This window comes from Mustela lutreola, chromosome 8 (assembly GCF_030435805.1).
Source record: "Mustela lutreola isolate mMusLut2 chromosome 8, mMusLut2.pri, whole genome shotgun sequence".
In the NCBI taxonomy this organism is placed as follows: Eukaryota; Metazoa; Chordata; class Mammalia; order Carnivora; family Mustelidae; genus Mustela; species Mustela lutreola.
The window spans coordinates 14,959,794-14,981,828 of record NC_081297.1 but is presented as its reverse complement, the minus strand read 5'-3'; the positions used below and the strand labels follow the sequence as shown (position 1 = coordinate 14,981,828).

The 22,035-nt window shown below is 37.3% G+C and overlaps 2 protein-coding genes across 10 annotated transcripts in view; one reads left to right on the top strand and one right to left on the bottom strand.

Moving 5' to 3' along the window:
- Positions 1-22,035, bottom strand: part of MASTL (microtubule associated serine/threonine kinase like) — a 35,165-nt gene that overhangs the window by 12,261 nt on the left and 869 nt on the right. For all 4 annotated transcript variants that reach the window (XM_059183856.1, XM_059183855.1, XM_059183857.1 and 1 more), the window contains exons 2-7: positions 19,672-19,809; positions 12,708-12,847; positions 11,220-11,308; positions 6,109-6,215; positions 5,735-5,885; positions 1,989-2,161 (exon numbers count right to left, since the gene is read on the bottom strand). In XM_059183856.1, coding sequence (XP_059039839.1) covers positions 1,989-2,161; positions 5,735-5,885; positions 6,109-6,215; positions 11,220-11,308; positions 12,708-12,847; positions 19,672-19,809 — 798 coding nt within the window. The remainder of the gene's footprint in view (positions 1-1,988; positions 2,162-5,734; positions 5,886-6,108; positions 6,216-11,219; positions 11,309-12,707; positions 12,848-19,671; positions 19,810-22,035) is intronic.
- Positions 1-22,035, top strand: part of ACBD5 (acyl-CoA binding domain containing 5) — a 93,928-nt gene that overhangs the window by 71,034 nt on the left and 859 nt on the right. The window lies entirely within an intron of this gene.

Below are 22,035 nucleotides of genomic sequence, written 5' to 3'. Positions count from 1 at the left end.
CACAGTGAGAGAGGGAACACAAGCAGGGGGACTAGGAGAGGGAAAGCAGGCTTCCCCCGCTGAGCAGGGATCCCAGGATGCTGGGATCATGACCTGAGCCGAAGGCAGACGCTTAATGACTGAGCCACCAAAACACTTTTCTTAAAATCTGTTTGAATTCCAACTATCTGCAGGTGCTTTTCTGTGATCAGAGCTTTTTACAGAGTATCAGAAATTGGTGCATGGTAATCAGGGTTTTTACAACATTACTCAGTAAGAGTGTGTCTTCAATAAACTCTAACCCTGCCTGTTTTTGGTATGTGAAAAATCAAACTTTATTAACTTACTTAGTAATAATAAGGAATGCTTATTAATGAATAACAACAATCCCTAAATTACAACTTATAGATCTACAGACAAGAGACCATCCAGGGATAACGCCAGGGTTTAGAGGGTTGGGTCCATTCTCACTCCCTCATCATAACTTGAGAAGCACCACTATACTGCAATCATTGCATTCCACCTGGATACAGAAGTAGTAGGGAGAAGGTAAGGGTATGTGTGGTTTGAAATATTATATAATATGCTTTCTTGAACAGGAAGGAGGTGAAATAACAGTATTAGGAAAGGAAATCTGTTTATCATGTAGCATGTATTACCTGTAGAGCAGCCTATAAGAGAAGGAGAAAAGATCGAGAAACACTGCCTTGACTAAAAAATAATCTGACCTTACTTCTAGAACACAAATATCCAACAATGAAGAAAATCATATTACTGAGAATAAGGAGTAAATACAATCCAAATTATTCACTTGAACAGAAGGTTTATTCTTTGTGTATTACCATTATTCTAACCTAACATTATTTTATTTGCACTCTATGAAGGAAAGTTCATAATTTAAAACCTCAGTTCAAAGGCACCTGGGTGGCTCAGTGGGTTAAGCCTATGCCTTCGGCTCAGGTCATGATCTCAGGATTCGGGGATCCAGCTACACACTAGGCTCTCTACTCAGCAGGGAGCCTGCTTTCCCCTCCTCTTCAGGCCTCTGCTTAGTTGTGATCGCTCTCTCTGTCAAACAAATAAATTAATTAAATAAATAAATTAATTAAATAAATAAATAAAACTTCTGTTCCTCTCATCTGTAATACTTACCAGTTTTAATAGCTTAAAAAAGGCAAAAGCAGAATATATACTTAAGTAAATAACTTTAAGTAACTCCATTCACTTAGCAAGCAAATGTCCTTAAAATAAATACTTTTTTTTTTTTAAAATTTTTTTTTTTTTTTTTTTTTAAGATTTTATTTATTTATTTGTCAGAGAGAGAGCGAGCAAGAGCGAGCATAGGCAGACAGAGTGGAAGGCAGAGTCAGAGGGAGAAGCAGGCTCCCTGCAGAGCAAGGAGCCAGATGTGGGACTCGATCCCAGGATGCTGGGATCATGACCTGAGCCGAAGGCAGCTGCTTAACCAACTGAGCCACCCAGGTGTCCCCTTAAAATAAATACTTTTAAAGGCACACATACATTACCCTGTGGTCTACAAGTTATTTCTGATCTGAAAGAGTTATCATTCCATTAAATGAGAAATAGGAGGAATACCGTATAGAAGGAGGTAATATAAGTTTTAAAATAATACTTTAAAAAAAAAAGCACAATAAACTAGTGTTTATGTCATGGTAGGGAATTAAAAAAAAAAAAAGACCATCTAGATGCCCTGAACCAAACGTTTTCTATCAATTTTCTGCAAGCTCACTATATATTAATTATGAATAATTCTGCATTTGAATGTGAAATGAAATATTTAAAAATAATTTGACTGCTGGGTGATATACCAGCAATCAAATTATTTTTAAATATTTCAAATTATAGTTATTATAGTCAGATAAATAGAATATACAGGCAAATAAAGACTACCTTCACTGCCATTCATGTAACAGTTTCATTTCCTTACAGAATTTACATGGCAAAGTGTAAAGCATCTCCATTGTAAATGTGATATACGAAACTCTCACCTGGCAGTCCCTCTCCCATCTGGGACTGCTGTGGCTCTCAGACTCCACACTGGATACGAAGGTATGCGACTGGCTGCTGGTGCTGGATGTAGCCAGCCTTCTCCTGGACTGCAGGAGATTAGACGTTAGGCACTTAACGGGCATCCCGGGATTGGAGGCAACTGTTTCCAGACCTGCAGGGAAGAAAAAATATTGGAGCAATGTCACATTTTTCTGAGTTCCTCACTGAGCCTGAATCTTTCTGGATAATTAGGCAAAGTCTTAAGTATTGTACATCAGAGTTCTGTTTGTGCAAATATTATCCAATCTGCAAGGACAGCTCAGATAAACATTCATACATACAAGTACTTTCATGGATATTTAGGGAAAAAACAAACCTACCTCAACATTCACAAGTGAAAATGAGGACAAAAAGGAACTAAGTTATAATTAGGAAGAAATTCATTATCTACTTAGAAACTCCTCCTGATAACAGAACATTATTGATATAAGATTGGAATGTGACTAAATTTACTCAGTTCAATTTGTATTTAATTAAAACCATTGCTTTAGGGGCACCTGGGTGGTGCAATCAGTTACGGGTGTGACTCTTGGTTTCTGCTCAGGTCCTGGTCTCAGGATTGTGAGATGGAGTCTTGTGTCGGGCTCCACACTTAGCACAGAGTCTTGAGACGCTCTCTCCCTCTCTCTGCCCCTCCTGCCTGTGCGCTCGCTCTCTCTCAAATAAAAAACATAGCTTTATTCTAATATTGAGGTTTATGTGCTCACAAGTATGTTGTGTTTTATACTATTGGGTAAGATACCTAACAGTGAATTGCTAACAGCAGGCCAGGACAAGAAAGCAGCAGCACCTACATGATACATGTGTATCATATAATGATGTTAACAACTGTTGTTCCTGAACTTATGAGACAAAACAGGCAATGACGCTTTTATGAAAGATCAGAATATGTGCATATATAGATTTTCTATGTATATAAAAATATGTTTATTTTATTTTTTCTTTCCCTAAGAGGGTGAACACACGACTTTAATTTCAAGTAAATTCCTACAGTTTTTTGATTTAATGAATCTTGGAACTTTAAAACTAGAAATAGAATTTCAGTGGCCATCCAGAACGTTTTTTTTTTTTTTTTTTTTTTTAAAGATTTTATTTATTTATTTGACAGAGAGACATCACAAGCAGGCAGAGAGACAGGCAGAGAGAGAGAGAAAGGAGGAAGCAGGCTCCCTGCAGAGCAGAGAGTCGGATGCGGGGCTCGATCCCACGACCCCGAGATCACGACCTGAGCCGAAGGCAGCGGCTTAACCCACTGAGCCACCCAGGCGCCCCCAGAACGTTTTTTTTTTTTTTTTTTTTTTTTTTTTTTTTTTAAAGATTTTATTTATTTATTTGACAGAGAGAAATCACAAGTAGATGGAGAGGCAGGCAGATAGAGAGAGAGGGAAGCAGACTCTCTGCTGAGCAGAGAGCCCGATGCGGGACTCGATCCCAGGACTCTGAGATCATGACCTGAGCTGAAGGCAGCAGCTTAACCCACTGAGCCACCCAGGCGCCCACAGAACGTTTTTTTGATACATAAACCCTCTCAATGAAATTCCTGAAACTCACTGGACACTGACCTTGATATTTGACTAAACTGCTCAGCTTGCCTCCCCCTAGTAATATGGAAATTTGTTTCTACCCCAATGCCATGTGCATACTGTATATTGGCTAAGGAGTTCTTTCTATATCAGTGATATGATCAGACCATTCCTTTCTTTGGAACTTGTGTGTGTGTATGTGCATGTGTGTGTATGTTTTAAGATTTTTTTTTTTTATTTGACAGAGAGAGATCACAAGCAGGGGCAGAGGGAGAGGAAGAAGCGGCTCCTTGCTGAGCAGGGAGCCCAATGCAGAACTCAATCCCAGGACCCTGGGATCACGACTGGAGCCAAAGGCAGATGCTTAACATCTGAGCAACACAGGCGCCCCTCTTTGGGACTTTTGATGATTCCCTACAGCTTCTCGATTCCCTGTAATGACACTTGATCCTTGCCCATCTTCTTGCTAAGCTTCCTTTCCCATTGCACATGCTTCCCATTCTCACATTACACATTTAGTCCCCATTGTCTGAAGATTGAATACTTCCAAGTGTCAGTGCCTTTGCTCATAACTCTACCTAAATGCCCTTTTCCAATACACTTGGAGCTACTACTATATCTTTACTGAGAACCATTCCTGATTTTCCCAGTTAGCATTTAACACTTTCTGTGTTGTATCACAATATCCTCCTTATGATTTTATTGTAGAGGCTTGCTATTGTTATTCCTTTACACATGTAATCAACACAGAATTATAAGCTCTTCTGAGGAAAGGACGTCTCTTACTCATCTTGATATCCACTGGGTGACCAGTGCAGCACCTTGCCCTGGTTGACTTCTGATTAGATTAAAAAAAAAAAAAAAGACTAAGGGAGATGTAATTATTTTCACTTAAGAGTAAGGCTATAGGGACGTGTGGGTGGCTCAGTTGGTTGAGCGGCTGCCTTCAGCTCAGGTCATGGTCCCGGCGTCCTGGGATTGAGTCCCACATGGGGCTCCTTGCTCGGCGGGGAGCCTGCTTCTCCCTCTGCCCCTGCTGCCACTCTGCCTGCCTGTGCTCGCTCTCTCTCTCTCTTTCTCTAGCAAATAAATAAATAAAATTAAAAAAAAAAAAAAAAAGAGTAAGGCTATTAAAAAAAAGAGTAAGGCTATAGTAACACCTGCATATTCTGTATTTTAGTAGTTTTGTATTTATCAAAGATATATATGTTTTTCAGCCATTTTGATTTCCACAGAAGTGATTTTGACAGAAGAATTAAGACTCAATGACTTTGGAAGAAAGGGTCAATGGACAGAAAATTGTAGTTGAAATCAGGGATTGGCTTTCTCACTTACTAGTGTAGAACTAAACATTTTCAAACATTAGTTTTCTCATTTATAAGTGAGATATCCTGGATAAGTGCGGATTTGAGGACCAAACTGAAAATGAGGTAACATCCATGAAAACATGTAACCCTAATTGCTCTATAAAGCATCGTTATTCACATTCCCAAGATAAAGAACATTAAGTGCAGGGAACTAAATCATCCACCATTGCTAAGTTATGAAAGGGGAAGTTAAGTGCTCTCCAGATGTCTCATTCTCTTCCTCTATTACTTAACTTCTGTTTTTTATTGTGTCCTAATGAAAAATTTTATCTTTACTTCAACTATTTTATTTCAAAGTCTTTTGGAAATAATTTTATAAAGACAGACACAAAATATTATATATATATATATATATTCTCAACATAAAGATTTCCATAGACCCAGTACAATGAAACTTACCCAATGGTCATTCTAATACCAAGCTAACGGAAGAATCTCTCATTAGCTAGGGATTTTAATCCATTGACTTAAAGATCTAAGTCTTTAAGTCTTTAAGCACCACGCTGGTTCAGTTAGTTGAGCATGTGACTCTTGATCTTGGGGTTGTAAATTCCAGGCCCATGTTAGGTATAGAGATTACTTAAAATAAAAATAAAATCTTTATTTAAAAAAAAAAAAAAAAGATCTGTAACAATCTGTGTCAAAAATGGCATTTACATGAGGAAATATAGGAATGCCACAGATTGTTCAAGTATTTGTATTTCATACCTATACTAGAAATTTAAAAGTTAAAAAACACTTTTTTCCTCAAAAGACACATTTAATGGAATAAACTACTTTTTCTTTTATACTCACATGAATTTAGTAGTTTGCTAGAGTAAGGAGTAGCATCCCTGTGATCTACAGACATAGGACAAACTAGTCCTTGAGAAAGCTGCGATGTTTCAGATACATGGGGTGAAAGAATATTTGCAGAGTCTTTGTTTTTTTCTGCAACTGGTGTGTACTATTAAAGAGAGAAAAACAAAAACAAATGCTAAGATTTACCTCTACAAAAACACCACTTAAATACATAAACTATTATACCACCTAAGTAGATAATGTTAAAGTAACTCAACATGCTTGATACTTAAATTTATTTTGAACATTTATTTTAAAAAAGGATTCAATTTTAAACGGCAATCATGAAAGGGCATGTTATGTGACTTTTTTTCTAATCAAGTACTTACAAATCCCAAAGAGCTGATGAGAGATAACACTTGTCCTGGGGTTCTTGAGTAGTCTTGTCTAGGTTTAGCCATTGATGGTGTTGTAAGGATATCCATCATATTGATGTCTGTGTATAGAAAGAAAAATATATGAAATTCTTCAAAAACTTCAATGTCATTGACTTACTAGTCGAAAATCATCTATTCAGAATTTTGTCCCCCACAATATCTATAATACTGCTTATGTAAGATGAACATATCCAGAGAAGCCACCATGCTACAGTATAAAAATACACAACCAATCAGAAAGAGAAAGACAAATAATGTATGATCTCTATTATATATGGAATCTTAAAAAACAAAACAAAACTAAGCTTACAGGTACAGAGAACAGACTGGTGGAAGCCAGAGGCAAGAGGTGGGGACAGAAGAAATGGATGAAAGGGGTCAAAAAAAAAAAAAAAAGAAAAAAATTTTTCCCTATTTAAAAAAAAGCAACTGATTGAAATCATGAAACTTTGATAGAACAGAGTCTTGCTCTGGAATGACTAGAACACAGTGTAATGACCTAAATTAGGGAGTACTCAGTCACTAAACAAGAGTATTAGCTAACTGGCAAAAAAATAATTCTTGATAAATCAAATACTAGAAGAGGATGCGGTAAGAAAAATTAAGAAGGAATATTAGGAATATAAATAAAATTCCAACATCACAATCTATTTAAGGAATTAGTACAAACTATGGGCTCCCCTGTGAACTAACATGTGCAAGTATAGGTCAAGATAGAAACTGATACAGAATTTTTATCAGTTTCAGTACATAACTTTGTAAAATAATTCAACATTCACACATAAGGTACTGTTTTCTCTAGACATCAAAAATGGTGGGTGTTGGCTGGCTCAGGCAGTAGAGCACGTGACTCCTGATCTCTAGGTCATAAATTAGAGCCCTACCTGGATATAGAGATTACGTTAAAACTTTATATATGTATTTATTTATTTACTTCAAGATTTTTAAAATTTACTTGACAGAGAGAGAGAGAGGGAGAATATGCACAAGCAGGGGGAGTGGCAGGCAGAAGGAGTAGTGAGCAGGGAGCCTTATTCGAGGCTCAAACCCAGGACCCTGCCCTGGGATCATGACCTGAGCTAAAGGCAAATGCCCAACTGACTGAGCCACCCAGGCACTCCTTAAAAAATAATTTAAAAAATAATCACCCCACCCCACGCCCCACAAATGGTAGGAAAAGTGTGATATTCTATGTGGTGTCAGACTCTTTTAAAAAAGGATTTTATTTTATTATTATTTTTAAAGATTTTATTTATTTTTTTGACAGAGAGAGGGAGCACAAGCAGGGGGAATGGGAGAGGGAGAAATAGGCCCCCTCTTGAGTAGGGAGACTGATGCAGGACTGGATCCCAGGACCTTGGAACCATGACCTGAGCTGAAGGCAGATGGCTAATGACTGAGCCACCCAAGCATCTCTAAAGATTTTATTTTTAACTAATCTCTACACTCAATGTGGGGATTGAACTCACAACCCCAGCATCAGTATCCTCCACTATGTGGAGTCACTATGAAAAACACAATAGAGGCTCCTCAAAAAATTAAAAATAGAATCACTATATGACCCAGGAGTTCCACTACCGACTATATATAGGTAAGAATTGAGAGCAGGGCCTATAAGAGAGATTTATACACTCATGTTTGTTGCATAATTCACAGTAGTCAGGAGAAGCAACCCAAACGTCCACTAACACATAAATAGATTTAAGAAGTGGCATATATACATGTAACAGAATGTTATTCAGCCTTTAAAAAGAAGGAAATACTGTTACCTGCTATGATGTGGATGAAACTTGAGGACATTATGCTAAATGATATAAGTCAGTCACAAAATGACAAATAGTCTATAATTCTACTTATATGAGGTACCTAAAGTAATCAAACTCACAGATAAAGAAAAAAGAATTGTGGTTGCTGGGGCTGGGGGGGAGGGGAATTTAGGATATAGAGTTTCAGTTTTGCAAGATGAAAAAGTTCTAGAGATCTGTTGCACAACAATGTAAATATAGTTAATATAAATATAGTTAATACTACTGAAATGTATACTTTTTAAAAATGGTAAATTTTATATTATGGATTTCTTAACACTATCAAAAAAAAAAGGACAGGGACGCCTGGGTGGCTCAGTTGGTTAAGTCGCTGCCTTCGGCTCAGGTCATGATCCCAGGGTCCTGAGATCGAGTCCCACATCGGGCTCCTTGCTAGGCAGGAAGCCTTCTTCCCTCGCTGCCTCTGCCTGCCACTCTGTCTGCTTGTGTGTACTCTCACTCTCTGACAAATAAATAAAATCTTTAAAAAAAAAAAAAAAAAAAAAAAAAAAGGACAAAAACCAAATTCAGAATCTGTATACTTAAAATGTTTCTCATATTACTATTTATAGTAATACAAATAGAGAATTATTTGGGAGGCAAATTTTATTTTATTTTTATTATTTTTATTTTTCATGTAAGCTATCTACTACTCAGTGTGGGGATTGAACTCATGACCCCAAGATCAAGAGTTGCGTGCTCTACAAACTGAGCCAACCTTCCTATGGGAGCCAAATTTTAAATAAATTATCAGGTAGGAAAAAAATAAAATAAAAAATATTAAACTGTTATATCACCATATAAAATTTATCGGATATCACCACAAAATTTATTGGATTTATGACTTTTTCAGTATCTTACCTGAATCCCAGGGGGTTAGATTTGCCTCACAATTTTAAAATGTTTAGATTTTAGAAAGGGAAGGTGATGAATATATAGTGATCTTTTTAGTTTTTTTTTGTTTTTTTATTGAGATATGACACATAATTTTACCTTGGTTTCCGGTGCACAACCTAGTGATTCAACAACTCTATATGTTATACCATGTTTGCCACAAGTGTAGCTACTGTCTGTCACCATACAATACTATTACAATATTATTGTCTATATTCACTATCCTGTACTTTTCATCCTCATCACTTACTCATTCCATAACTGGAATAATGTGGAATATATATCCATAACTGGAATAATTCCATAATGGAAGCCTATGTCTCCGACTCCCTTTCACCCATTTTGCCCTTTTGCCTTTTCTCTCCCACAATCATCAGTCTGTTCACTGTATTAATGGGTCTGTCTCCACTTTTTTTGTCTGTTTTGGTTTTTAGGTTCCATGATATAAGTGAAATCACAGGGTACTTGTCTTTCTGTATGACTTCATTCACTTAGCATAATACCCTCTAGGTCTGCCCGTGTTGTCACAAATGACAAGGCCTCATTCTTTTTTATGGCTGAGTAATATCCTAGTGTGTGGGTCTGCACACCATATCTTCTTTATCAATTCATCTATTGATGGACGCTTGGATTTCTTCCCTATCTTGGCTATTGGAAATACTGCTGTAATCAACATAAGGATGTGCCTTATCTTTTCAAATTAGTACTTTTGTTTTCTTTGGGTAAAAACCCAGTATACTGTATAGTAAGGAACATCTCTTGTGGCATCTCATCTAGCCACCTGTACTAAAATATTATTATTGCTGCTGTGAAGAATCTGAGTAGTTATGTGAAATGGGACAAATAAAAACCATAAAGAGCCCCCATCAGCTCAGGTCAAATTTTATCAAACTAAATGAAAATCCTTAGGTATTCAAAACTTTTGAAGTGTTTACTTGCAAATAAAGAATTATAGGTGTGTATTTATTTTCCAATAATTATAATCCTATGGTTTATAATTTATAAGCCCAATTTTGTGCTCTCCTGTTCATGTATTTCTATCTGCTACCATTTTAATAATTTAATATGCTACCAAGTCGGTAAGCTCTCATAGAAACATCTCCATGTTTCTATGATAAACTTAAGGAATTTCTAGTTTCTCCCTATTAGAAACAATCCTGCTACAGTTTTATTCATATATTTTGTTCTCTTGAACCATTTCCTTAGAAAAACTCTAAGATAGACTAACTAGGTCAAAAAGAATTAAACTCTTTTGTTTCTTTTCTTAAATTCTTAATTTTATTTATTTATTTGAGAGCAAGAGCGAGAGCAAGAGTGAGAGAGAGAGTATGACAGGGGGATGGTCAGAGGGAGAAACAAACTCCCTGCTGAGCAGGGAGCCCGACAAAGGACTCTATCCCAGGATTCTAGGACCATGACCCAAGCTGAAGGCAGTCACTTAACCAACTGAGCCACCCAGGCATCCTAAACTCTTTTGTTTCTTAAAACACACTGGTTGATAACCTTTGGAAAGCACTGTGTTAATTTACAATGGTTCTGGAAAAACTAACTGTGGTTTTGCAGTCTCATTAATTTTAGATCTTCAGTTCTCTCTCCCTCTCTCTCTCTCTTTTTTTCTTTTTTTGCCTAGTTTAACAGTGAAATGACTCATTTATTATTTTTTAAATTAGCATTTCTTTCATTACCTAGAGTGAAATTAATATACTCCCATATATGTGTGTGTGTGAATTGTGCTCATTTTCTTTGCCCTTGTTTATCAAGGTCTTGGTAGTGGTTCTGTCAGTTTGAATAAGTTCTGTAGGTATCACTGTTTATCATTGTATAGTTATTTTAGTCACTTTACTGATGTTTAATTGGTCAAACCAGTTTCGGTAGACACAAAGTCAGAAGAACAGAAATTTTGACTTCCTCTTTGAGGATCCAAAGAACTTTGAATGTCCTTGATGATTTAGGAATGATTATTTCCATTTCTCATCCTTTCTTTCCCCCATTTTTCTTTTTTTTTTTAAAAGATTTTATTTATTTTAGTGACAGGCGGAGATCACAAGTAGGCAGAGAGTCAGGCAGAGAGAGAGAGAGGGGAAGCAGGCTCCCTGCCAAGCAGAGAGCCTGACAGGGGCCCAATCCTAGGACCCCGAGATCATGACCCAAGCCAAAGGCAGAGGTTTAACCCACTGAGCCACCCAGGCGCCACTTTTTTTCATTTTTCATCTTCAGTTGAAAGGAAATACCATTATACCTTTCTAGTCTCTTTTGAAACAAATAATCATCAAATTTTAGCATTATAAGCAAACAAAATAGTGTAAGTTAATAGTAAGTAGTTGTTGGGTTTTTAAAAACGTACTTACCTGCTGTTTTTCTTACCTCTATTCAAAGTAACTTTGGAAAGGCCAAAATCTGTTAATTTAATATGACCTTCATTAGAAATGAGCATATTGTCTGGTTTTAAATCCCTGCACATACAAAAAACAAATAGTAGACAATTAAAAAAGAGCTAGTGTTGATGTAGAATTAGCAGGGGAAAACCCAGAAATTTCAGAAGACTCAATCTCTATTTATTTTCACTAAAACAAGGCACTTACTGCTGGCTTTGAGAGTGCAAAAAACCACTCTCAAAAGTAAATTATCTTCTGTATATTTGAACCAACGAGAAAGTTAACCAATTTAATACTAGATTATCTTTGGCATTATTCAGTAGATAGTCCATTATAACAAATAAACCTCATTAGATAAAAAACAGTTTCAGGCTACACCAAATTCATATTTACCTCTTTCATGGAGGGTAAGATTAAATCTTAATAGAGAAGAGCCACTTAGAACATGACTTCCTTTGCACAGAGTAAAACACCGCAAATCAGTTGGCATTATAAAATACAGCACTTTTTATTTAAATAAATAAATTTATTTTTTATGATTTTATTTATTTGAAAGAAAGAGAGAGAGAACAGCAGGGGGAGCAACAGGCAGAGGGAGAGAGAGAAGCAGGCTCACTGAGCAGGGAGCCCAATGCAGGGCTCAATCCCAAAATACAGATATCACAACCTGAGCCAAAGGCAGATGCTTAACAACTGAGCCACCTTGGCACCCCAAAGTATAACACTTCTGTATGATGGTAAGGGGGTGGAAAAAAGGTTCAATATTCTTCACAACAAAATGGTGTACCCATGTTCAAAGCAACATATTCAAAGCATAGGGAGGGGGGAGGAAACAAGAATTGATGGAATTTATACATTTTTAAAAAACTTAGTGCTTTTATTTACTCTTTAAAGAAAAGATTTTATTTGGGCTCTTGCGTGGCTCAGTGGGTTAAGCCGCTGCCTTCGGCTCAGGTCATGATCTCAGGGTCCTGGGATCAAGTCCTGCATTGGGCTCTCTGCTCAGCAGGGAGCCTGCTTCCCTCTCTCTCTCTCTGGCTGCCTCTCTGCCTACTTGTGATCTCTCTCTCTCTCTGTCAAATAAATAAATAAATAAAATCTTTCAAAAAATGTTATTTATTTATGAGAGAAATAGAGAAAGAGAGAGCACGAGCAGGAGGAGGGGCAGAGGGAGAGGGAGAAGGAGACTCCCCACTGAGCTGGGAGCCTAACGTGGGGCTCGTTTCTAGGACCCTGGGATCAGGACCTGAGCTGAAGGCAGATGCTTACCTCACTGAGTTACAAAGGCGCCTCAAGCTGATGGAATTTTTAAACTCACACTAGTTACTACCAAACTTTACATGGGCAAATGCTTATGCAAACATTTCAAACTCAAATATTTAATACATAATTTGATTAACTGTGGTTTTAACTAATAGTTTGAAAGAGGCAAAGGATTTATACTTAACTAATAGTTTGTAGAAAAGTCCGTCTTTACCTGTGGATGATTCCATGTCTGTGAAGGTAGTCTAGAGCCAAGGCTACTTCAGAAATATATTTCACGGCCATCTCTTCATCAAAATAACCATATATATGTAGGAGAGACTTGACATCACCACCAATAAGATATTCCATTACCTATCAAAAAGGAATACAAATGTTATAAAATAAAAACAATATGGTTTGATTACCTCAAAAATAATTTTTGAGTATTATAGTTATCTATTTTTAGCATGGCTCTGTAATAGATACATTTTCTTGATCTTACTCAGTACACATTAATATGAAGTTTGCTCATGTTGCCATATCTTTTTTTTTAAGTTGAATTTGAACTGCTTAATCTGAATAAAAATTCAGACTTCCAGAAAGGTATAAGAACAGTCCCTTGTACTCTTCATCTAGATTCACCACTGTGAGCATTTTGCCCATTTGCTTTCTTCCTCTCCAAATGTATGAATATAAAATAAGTGTTTGTTAATAACATAATTATATTACATAATAAACAAAGGAACATGATTATTAGCATAAATGCATGATTTTTATTCAGACTAAACAGTTTCAAAGTGTGGCAACATTAACAAATGATATTTGTAGCTTTAACGTTTTTACTAAATAACCAGAGAATAGAGTTGAGATCATGACCGGTTGCCACAAAATTCTTCATCGTGTCTCTCCTAACAAGAATATTCTTACCTAACTACAGCATAATAAAATTCAAGGAATTTAACACTAATACTATTATCTAATTGATAGTCTGTATTCAAATTTCTCTGAGTATCTAAATAAATATCCTTGGTAAGATATCTTACCACCCTGCCCTAGCCAGGACCTCCATGGCATTTAGTTATCATATCTCTTTAGTCTCCTTTAATCTGGGACAGATTTTTGCCTTGTAGAGGGGGGCAGTCTTTCCTGACATCCGATTATTTCCTCACTATTCAATTCAGGTTTGCATTTTTGACAGGAATTCTAGGTAAGTAATGTCGATTCGTTCTTGGAGACACTCCCACTAGGTGAGACAACTACTGTCAGCATGTTCCATTACTGGGGATGTTGACTTTGATCACTTAGTTCAGGTGGTGACTTCCAGATTTCTCCAATGAAGTACTTTTTTTTTTTAAGCCCCTGGTAATTAAGAAGTAATGGAGGAAATATGTTGAGTGTATGTAAATAACCTGTTTCCCAACAGATTTCAAGCACTGATCTTAACATCATGTGACTGTAGATGATTCTTGTCTAACTCCAATATTGCTAGGTGGTTGCAAAGCTCTACTGTTCCTTTTACATGCACTGTCATTATTCTTAAAAATCTGTATCGTTTTAAGATATAAAATACTGCCTAGTAAGACCTTCATAAAACAAAGTCCTTTCTTTCCTCTTTAGGTCAGTAGTTTCCCTGGTATATAGAGATTAGTCAGTTTTTGTTGATGACATCAATCATTAAAACATTTACTAAGCCCCAAGTCTGTGCTACACACGGTGCTAGCACTGGAAATATAAGCAAAAATAAAATGTCTCCTCAGTGAGTTTATAATTCAGTAGTACGTAAATAAATAAGTAAACATACTGCACTTGAGCTCATGAGAATGTTTCTTATGTCCTCATCAACAATAATTACTGATCCTTTCTCTCTTTGTCAATCTAAGAACAAAAGGACTTGTTTAGATGTTTATTGACTTGTAGGGAGATTTCGGATCTTTACACTTTTTTTTAAGATTTTATTAAGTAATCCCTACACCCAGTGTGGGGCTTGACCCCACAACCCCTAGATCAAGAATCACATGTTCCACTGACTGCGCCAGCCACGTGCTCCTATTTTTGGTCTTGCATGTATCTTTTGTGAATCACTTCTATTCTTTGCCCATTTTTCTACTTGGGTATTTAATTCCTTCTTATTGATGTATAAAATCTGTTTACATAGTAGTAAAATTAGACTTTTCTGTATTTTTCTGAACAATATTTTCTCCAAACTTGTTATTTGACTATGTAAATGGTATTTTGTATCAAAATACCATTTGCATTAAAATATTTTGATACAAAATGTTTTATTTTGTACTTAGTAAGACCTGTATCAATTTAAGATTATAAAAATATTCACATCAATTTTCTTCTAGTACTCTTTTTGGGAAAGATTTTATATTATTTATTAGAGGGAGCACATGAGAGAGAGAGAGAGAGAGAGAGTATGAACAAGGGTAGGGGGAGAGGGAGAAGCAGACTCCCTACTGAGCAAGAAGCCAGATGGGGCTCAATCCCAGGACCTTGGGATCATGACCTGAGTGGAAGGTAGACGCTTAACTGACTGAGCCGTCTAGGTGCCCCTTCTTCTAGTACTTTTTTTTTTTTTTTTTAAGATTTTATTAATTTACTTGAGAGAGAGAGAGAGAGAGATCACAAGTAGGCAGAGAGGCAGGCAGAGAGAGAGGGGAAAGCAGGCCCTCTGCTGAGCAGAGAGCCTGATGCAGGGCTTGATCCCAGGACCTGAGCTGAAGACAGAGGCTTAACCCACTGAGCCACTGAGGTGCCCCCTCCTTCTTCTACTACTTTTATGGATTCTCTTTTTTAAGTAGAAATCTATGATACAAAAGGGGAACAAATGACACTAGCACCATCTCAAGTTTTATAACCAAGCAGAAATGATTTCAAGTGACTTCAAAAACCAGAATTTTAATACTATATCCCAAGGACAAAAAGAACAGGAAAAAAAAAGTCCTAAATTGACTCTAGTTGTTTTAGTGTTAGTAAAACAATATTGATATTTGTTATTTTGAAAATATTAAATATATAATGTTATAAGTTAAAGCAAACGAGGGGCACCTGGGTGGCTCAGTAGGTTAAAGCCTCTGCCCTCGGCTCAGGTCATGATCCCAGGGTCCTGGGATCGAGCCCTGCATCAGGCTCTCTGCTCAGCAGAGGGCCTGCTTTCCCCTCTCTCTCTGCCTGCGTCTCTGCCTACTTGTGATCTCTGTCAAATAAATAAATAAAATATTAAAAAAAAAAATCAAATGAGTATTTACATTAATGTTTTTAGGAACCCAGATTGTCAGGGTAAAAGAATACATTGTTTCCAAAATATTTTTATATGTTATACATTTTTTTTAAAAGATGCTGGATAGGGACGCCTGGGTGGCTCAGTTGGTTAAGCAGCTGCCTTCGGCTCAGGTCATGATCCCAGCGTCCTGGGATCGAGTCCCACATCAGGCTCCTTGCTCAGCAGGGAGCCTGCTTCTCCCTCTGCCTCTGCCTGCCATTCTGTCTGCCTGTGCTCGCTCTCTCCTCCTCTCTCTCTCTGATAAATAAATAAAATCTCTGAAAAAAAAAAAAAAAGAATTAAAAAAAAAATAAAAGATGCTGGATAAAATTCTATGATTTCCCACTGAATTGGAAATTTCAGCATCAAGAAGAAAGAAATTTCAGCATGAACTTATATTATATTTTTTCTTTCTATAAAGATGTTATGGGGTGCCTGGGTGGCTCAGTCAGTTACGTGGCCGACTCTCGGTTTCAGCTCAGGTCATGATCTTGGGGTCGTGAAATCAAATTTGGTGTTGGGCTCTGTGCTGGGCATGGAATCTGCTTAAGATTCTCTCTCTCCCTCTGCCCCTGTCCCCTCTAAAAAAAAAAAAAGTTATAAAATACTTAAGTTACAGGGATGAAAAAAGTATAGCACAGGAAATAGAGCCAATGACACTGCAATAACTTTGGTGACAGATGGTAACTAGACTTATTGTGGGGCTCATTTCATAATGTATAAAAATATGGAATCGCTATGATTTACACCTGAAACTAACAGGATATTGTTTTAATCCTTTAAGTCTTCCTGGTGCTCTCTAATGCCTTTACTACATACTGTTCTGTATGCCGTGTGTGATTAAATAGTCCCCTACCTTCTTTGGGAACGGAATATGTCAGTGTTTCCTTCTTTTTCTGTGAAGAGCCAGATAGTAAATATTTTAGGCTTTGCAAGCCATATGGTCTGTGTGGCAACTACCTCAATCTTCTGTTGTAGCCCAAGAGCAGCCATAGACAATAAGTAAACAAAGAATGTGGCTGTATTCCAATAAGATGTATTTAGTCACTGAAATTCAAATTTCATATAGTTTTCACTTATCACAAAGTATTATTCTTCCTTAGATTTTTTTCAACATTTAAAAAATGCCAAAACTATTTTCAGCTCACAGGCTGTGCAGAAACAGTGGACTAGATTTGGCTTACCACAGGCTTAAAAAAATGGAAAGTCAATTATTATTATAGTATTTGGTTTTTACCTTCTTACTGCTACTCTATTTTTTTCAACACTCTCAGACAGTGAATCGTCCTATAAAAAGTAGACCCACATATCTGGGTTTCTTAGAACCTAGGCGGTCTCCTGAAGGGCTGCCCTTAATGTTGTCCTGAGGGTGAATTCCCTCAATACAAATTTGTATCCTTGCTCCAATATCCTTCCCCATAGTATTGCCAGGTCTTGTTGCTTACAGAGAAGGTCATTACAACTAGCTACTACCATTCATGCTAAGCTATTCGTTGGACTGTTGTTTATTTTATTTTATTTTATTTTTTTGAGTATTGTCTAGAATAGTCAAAGAACCCAAACCAACTCATTAATAGGGCGTTTGTTATAAAAATTATGGAATTCCTTAATAAATCCATATAATTCTGTGTAGCCATTAGAAAGGATGTGGTCACCAGTATAGAACAATAGTATAATATGATCATAATTCATGTACTTAAACTGTGTAAAAAAACTTTTATTGATCCTGAATTAGTCCAAATGAAAAAAAAGTGCTCACCACTCTCCTAGAAAAACCTCTTATTCTCCAAAGTTTTCTAGTCTTCCCATTTAATCTTTGAAGTCACATTTAATGTCAGTCTAAATATACTCATAGATTTTCTGAAAGGCTAAAAATGGATTTAACCATGAGGTACCAAAAGAGTTTTAGACTCTATTTTTATAATCTACCCTGAATTTTCAGGTGTACAGCTTGAAGCTGGATATCATGTTCTGTTCAGTTTCAAGCTTTTGATACAGCAAAAAGTTGAAGTGTCCCACAATTATATTCCACAGACTTACAGAAAGCTTTAGCATATCAAGGATAAAGGTATTCCACTCCTGAAGGCAAATCATTATGATGAAATGAACATTCTGTTGATAAACTACAAATTCAGGGCCAAAAAACTACATCCTAAGGCCAACCATCCGTAGAAAACCATTTGTGCATACTGAACAGAAGCTATTGGAGACGCTAAACATTTAATCCACACTACCTCAGGAGTCAGATCTCTATAATTTGTAGTTAAAATATCCTCACCAATTCTCGCTCCTGCAAATTCTTCATTAGAAATGAAAAACAAGCAACTCTCAAAGTCCGCCTGCTCAAAATCCACCACTTCCCAATACTTGCCTTATTATACACCAAACTTTATAGTATTCCTAGTATATATCCTTTACTTACCAAATATTTTTAGCACTATGTGTCAGATATTATTCTACATGCTTTATATTTACCTATTAAAATTTTATAACAACCTTTGAGGTAGGTGCTATTATTATCTCCATTTTGCAGATGAGGAAACTAACATGGGATAGTTAATTTTATGTCCCATTTGGCCAATCCCTAGTACTCAGAGACTTGGCGAAATATTAACCTAATTGTTGCTCTGAAGTTGTGTTTTAGATGAGATTAACATTTAGGTAAACTTTTTTCTTTTTTTTAAAGATTTTATTTATTTATTTGATAGACAGAGATCACAAGTAGGCAGAGAGGCAGGCAGAGAGAGGGGAGGCGGGAGAAGCAGGTTCCCCGTCGAGCAGAGAGCCCGATGCGGGCCTCCATCCCAGGACCCTGGGATCATGACCTGAGCTGAAGGCAGATGCTTTAACCCACTGAGCAACCCAGGCACCCCACATTTAGGTATACTTTAAGTAAAAGCTGATGACACTTCATAATCTAGGTGGGCCCCATCCAGTCAGTTGAAAGCATCAAAAGAAAAAAAGATCAAGGTGTTTTCCTCCATACCCCCTATCCCCACCCCACCCCAAGGAGAAGGAATTCTGCTTCTACACTGCTTTCAGTCCTGAGTTACAACATCAACTCCCTGGGTCTACAGTCTGCTGGCTTACACTGCAAGATTACAGACTTGCCAACCATGACAATCCCATAGAACAATTCCTTAAATCTCCACCCTACACACACACACACACACACACACACACACACACACAGTTCTTTTTCTCCACAGAACACTGGCCCATGCAAAGTTACGGGAACTTGGCCAAAGTCATAAAGCTAGTATGTGCAAAAGTTGTAATTCAAACCAAAGTACTCTAAACACAGAGACTGGATTCTTTTTTTTTTTTTTTTTTAATATATATTTTTAAAGATTTATTTATTTATTTGACATAGAGAAAGAGGGAGAGGAAGTGTACAAGCAGGGGGAGCAGCAGGCAGAGGGAGAAAGAAAAGCAGGTTCTCTACTGAGCAGGGAGTATGATGCAGGGCTTGAACCCAGGACCCTGGGATAATGACCTGAGCCGAAGGCAGACACTTAACCCACTGAACCACCGATGCATGCCTTAAAAACTTATTTTGGGGGTGCCTGGGTGGCTCAGGGGGTTGAGCCTCTGCTTTCAGCTCAGGTCGTGATCTCGGGGTCCTGGGATCGAGCCCCGCATCAGGCTCTCTGCTCAGCGGGGAGCCTGCTTCCCCCTCTCTCTGCCTGTCTCTCCGCCTATTTGTGATCTCTCTCTCTGTGAAATAAATAAATAAATAATCTTTAAAAAATTATTTTTAAGTACTCTCTACACCCAGTGAGGGGCTTGACTTCACAACCCTGAGATCAAGGGTTGGATGCTTTCCTGGCTGAGCCAGCCAAGTGCCACCCCTGCCACCTCAACAGTATTCTTAATTCAGTGAATTTGGTGATTGCTAAATGACGAAAAAAATGTAAAATTAATTACTTACCAAGTAGACATTGTTTGCTGACTGTAGGGAATAGTACAAATGGACAATGAAAGGACTTTTGCTTAGGGCTAAGGCATCCCTCTCAGCTTGTACCTGATGAGTCATATTTTTGTTGATCATATCGGCTTTTTTGACAACCTATGGGAGACAACATAACAATATATTCATTTTCTTTTTTTTATTACAAGAGTGTTCTCAGGTTTCAGAATTGCCTTTGTGAAAACAACCAGAGATAGAAAGAACATAGATGTCATTGTCATCGCCCTCAGGAAACGGTCAGAAAAAGAGCTAATATGGTAAACAGAACTAAAATTTCTTCAGAGAACTGCTTATTTTATTTTATTTATTTATTTTTTAAAGATTTTATTTATTTATTTGACAGAGAGAGATTACAAGTAGGCAGAGAGGCAGGCAGAGAGAGAGGAGAAAGCAGGCTCCCTGCTGAGCAGAGAGCCCGATGGGGGACGATACAGGACTCGATCTCAGGACCCTGAGATCATGACCTGAGCCAAGGCAGCAGCTTAACCCACTGAGCCACCCAGGCGCCTGAGAACTGCTTATGTTAGCATCAAGTGGCATCGCATCCCTTTTGAGAAGGAACAAGAAATAAACACATGCTCCCCTAGTGCCCTACATTTTAGTAGAAAAATAGTTCCATCCTACTAGTCTTTTAACAAATTCAAAGGTAGTAATGTTCCTAACAAGCCCCCAGATAATCAGGAACCTAGGCAAAGATAATTAGGAGCTAATAAATTTTCTTTAACTTCTGATTCTTTGATGGGTGGGAATTGAATCAGAAAGAGGAAGAATACTGGAAGTTTGTTTGCCTAAGAAAAAAACCTTAATAGTTAAAACTACTGAAAGTTAACAGTCTCAAATGCAGTCTTACAGAAAATAACAAGAAATGCTCTTTTCAAGTTGACAGGTAACTGGTACAGAAGCAAAACTGTAGTATAATCTATATTAAGATTGGAGCACTAAACTGAACAGACAGTAACATTGAGATCAATTGTCAGAAAGACTACTAAAAGACATATTTCTTCCAGGGACTCATTAAGAGTAATAAAATCAATATTAATGTGTATAATTAATACACCATAAATTCCAGCCTTATATACTTTCCATAAGAAAACTGAGGGAAATTGACAAAGCCAGTCTGTAACATGATTTTACCTGTCATTCCACTAGATTGGAAGCTCTGTGAACGCATGTTTGTGTGCAACACTGGACCCTAGACCCTACACACAAAGGGGATACTCAACAAACATTCATCGAAAAAATGAATTGGTATTTTTATTTCAACAACTAATAATGACTGATTAGGAAACAGAGTAGAAAGAAAAGCAAAAAACTGGTGGAACATATGAAGCAAGGAAGAATTAATTTCAATGGAGTGGGTCTTAAAGGTCAGGTAAGGTTTGAAGAGGAGTGAAGCGATATTTGGGACTCCCAGGACTCCGGGATCAAGACCTGAGCGCTCAACTGACTGAGACATTTAGGCGCCCTATGATTGTTTTTCTAAGAAGTTTGGACTTTAGCTTGCAAGTCACAGCCTAAGGAGTGGATGAAAAAAGTAGCGATTCTATTTAGGGGTTTACTCCAATAGTCTAGGTATGTAAATGAAGGTCTGATGAATCTCAAAAAACACTGGTAAAAACAAAACCAAAAAACCTAGATGCAAAAGACTATCTGTTGTAAGATTCCATTTACATGCAATGTAGAGAAAAGGCAAATCTGTAGAAATAGAAAGTAGATTGCTGGTATCCTGGGGCCAGGGGTGTTAAGGGGGAGGTACTGAAGACAGGCAGCAGACCTTTTTAGAGTGATGGATATATTCTAAAATCGGAGAGTGGTGATAGTTACCCAAACTGTAATTTACCAAAAGTACTTTTAAGGAGGAAAGAGGGAGGGAAAGTAGGAGGGAGGAAGAAAAAAACAAAGAAAAAATGAAGTCCTGTATTTGGGTAGTCTTCGGAATGGAAAGGAAGGGATGGTAAGAAGGAATAGGAGATAGAATTGACAGGACTAGCTGAGACACTGGTTATACAAATGAAGTAGAAGAAAGTTAAAATGACTCAAGTTTCTAGCCTGAATGACAGCGATGAAGGTGATTTTACTAAACGGAGAGAGGAAATACAGAAGATTCAGTGTTGAAGCCTTTAGGCAGAGAGTACTGTTCAAAGTCAGGCAAGTACAATTCCAAGAGACCTGATAGATATTCACATAGCAAGGAAGGTGAAAATGCATCAGCTCTCAGCCTGCCCGTTTCTTTCCTTTCTCATGTTCACTCAGTGAGGAAATTGAGAGTAATCCGAAACTATGGAGTGGGTGAGGACCAAGGGAGGCCAGGAGAGGCTCAAATAC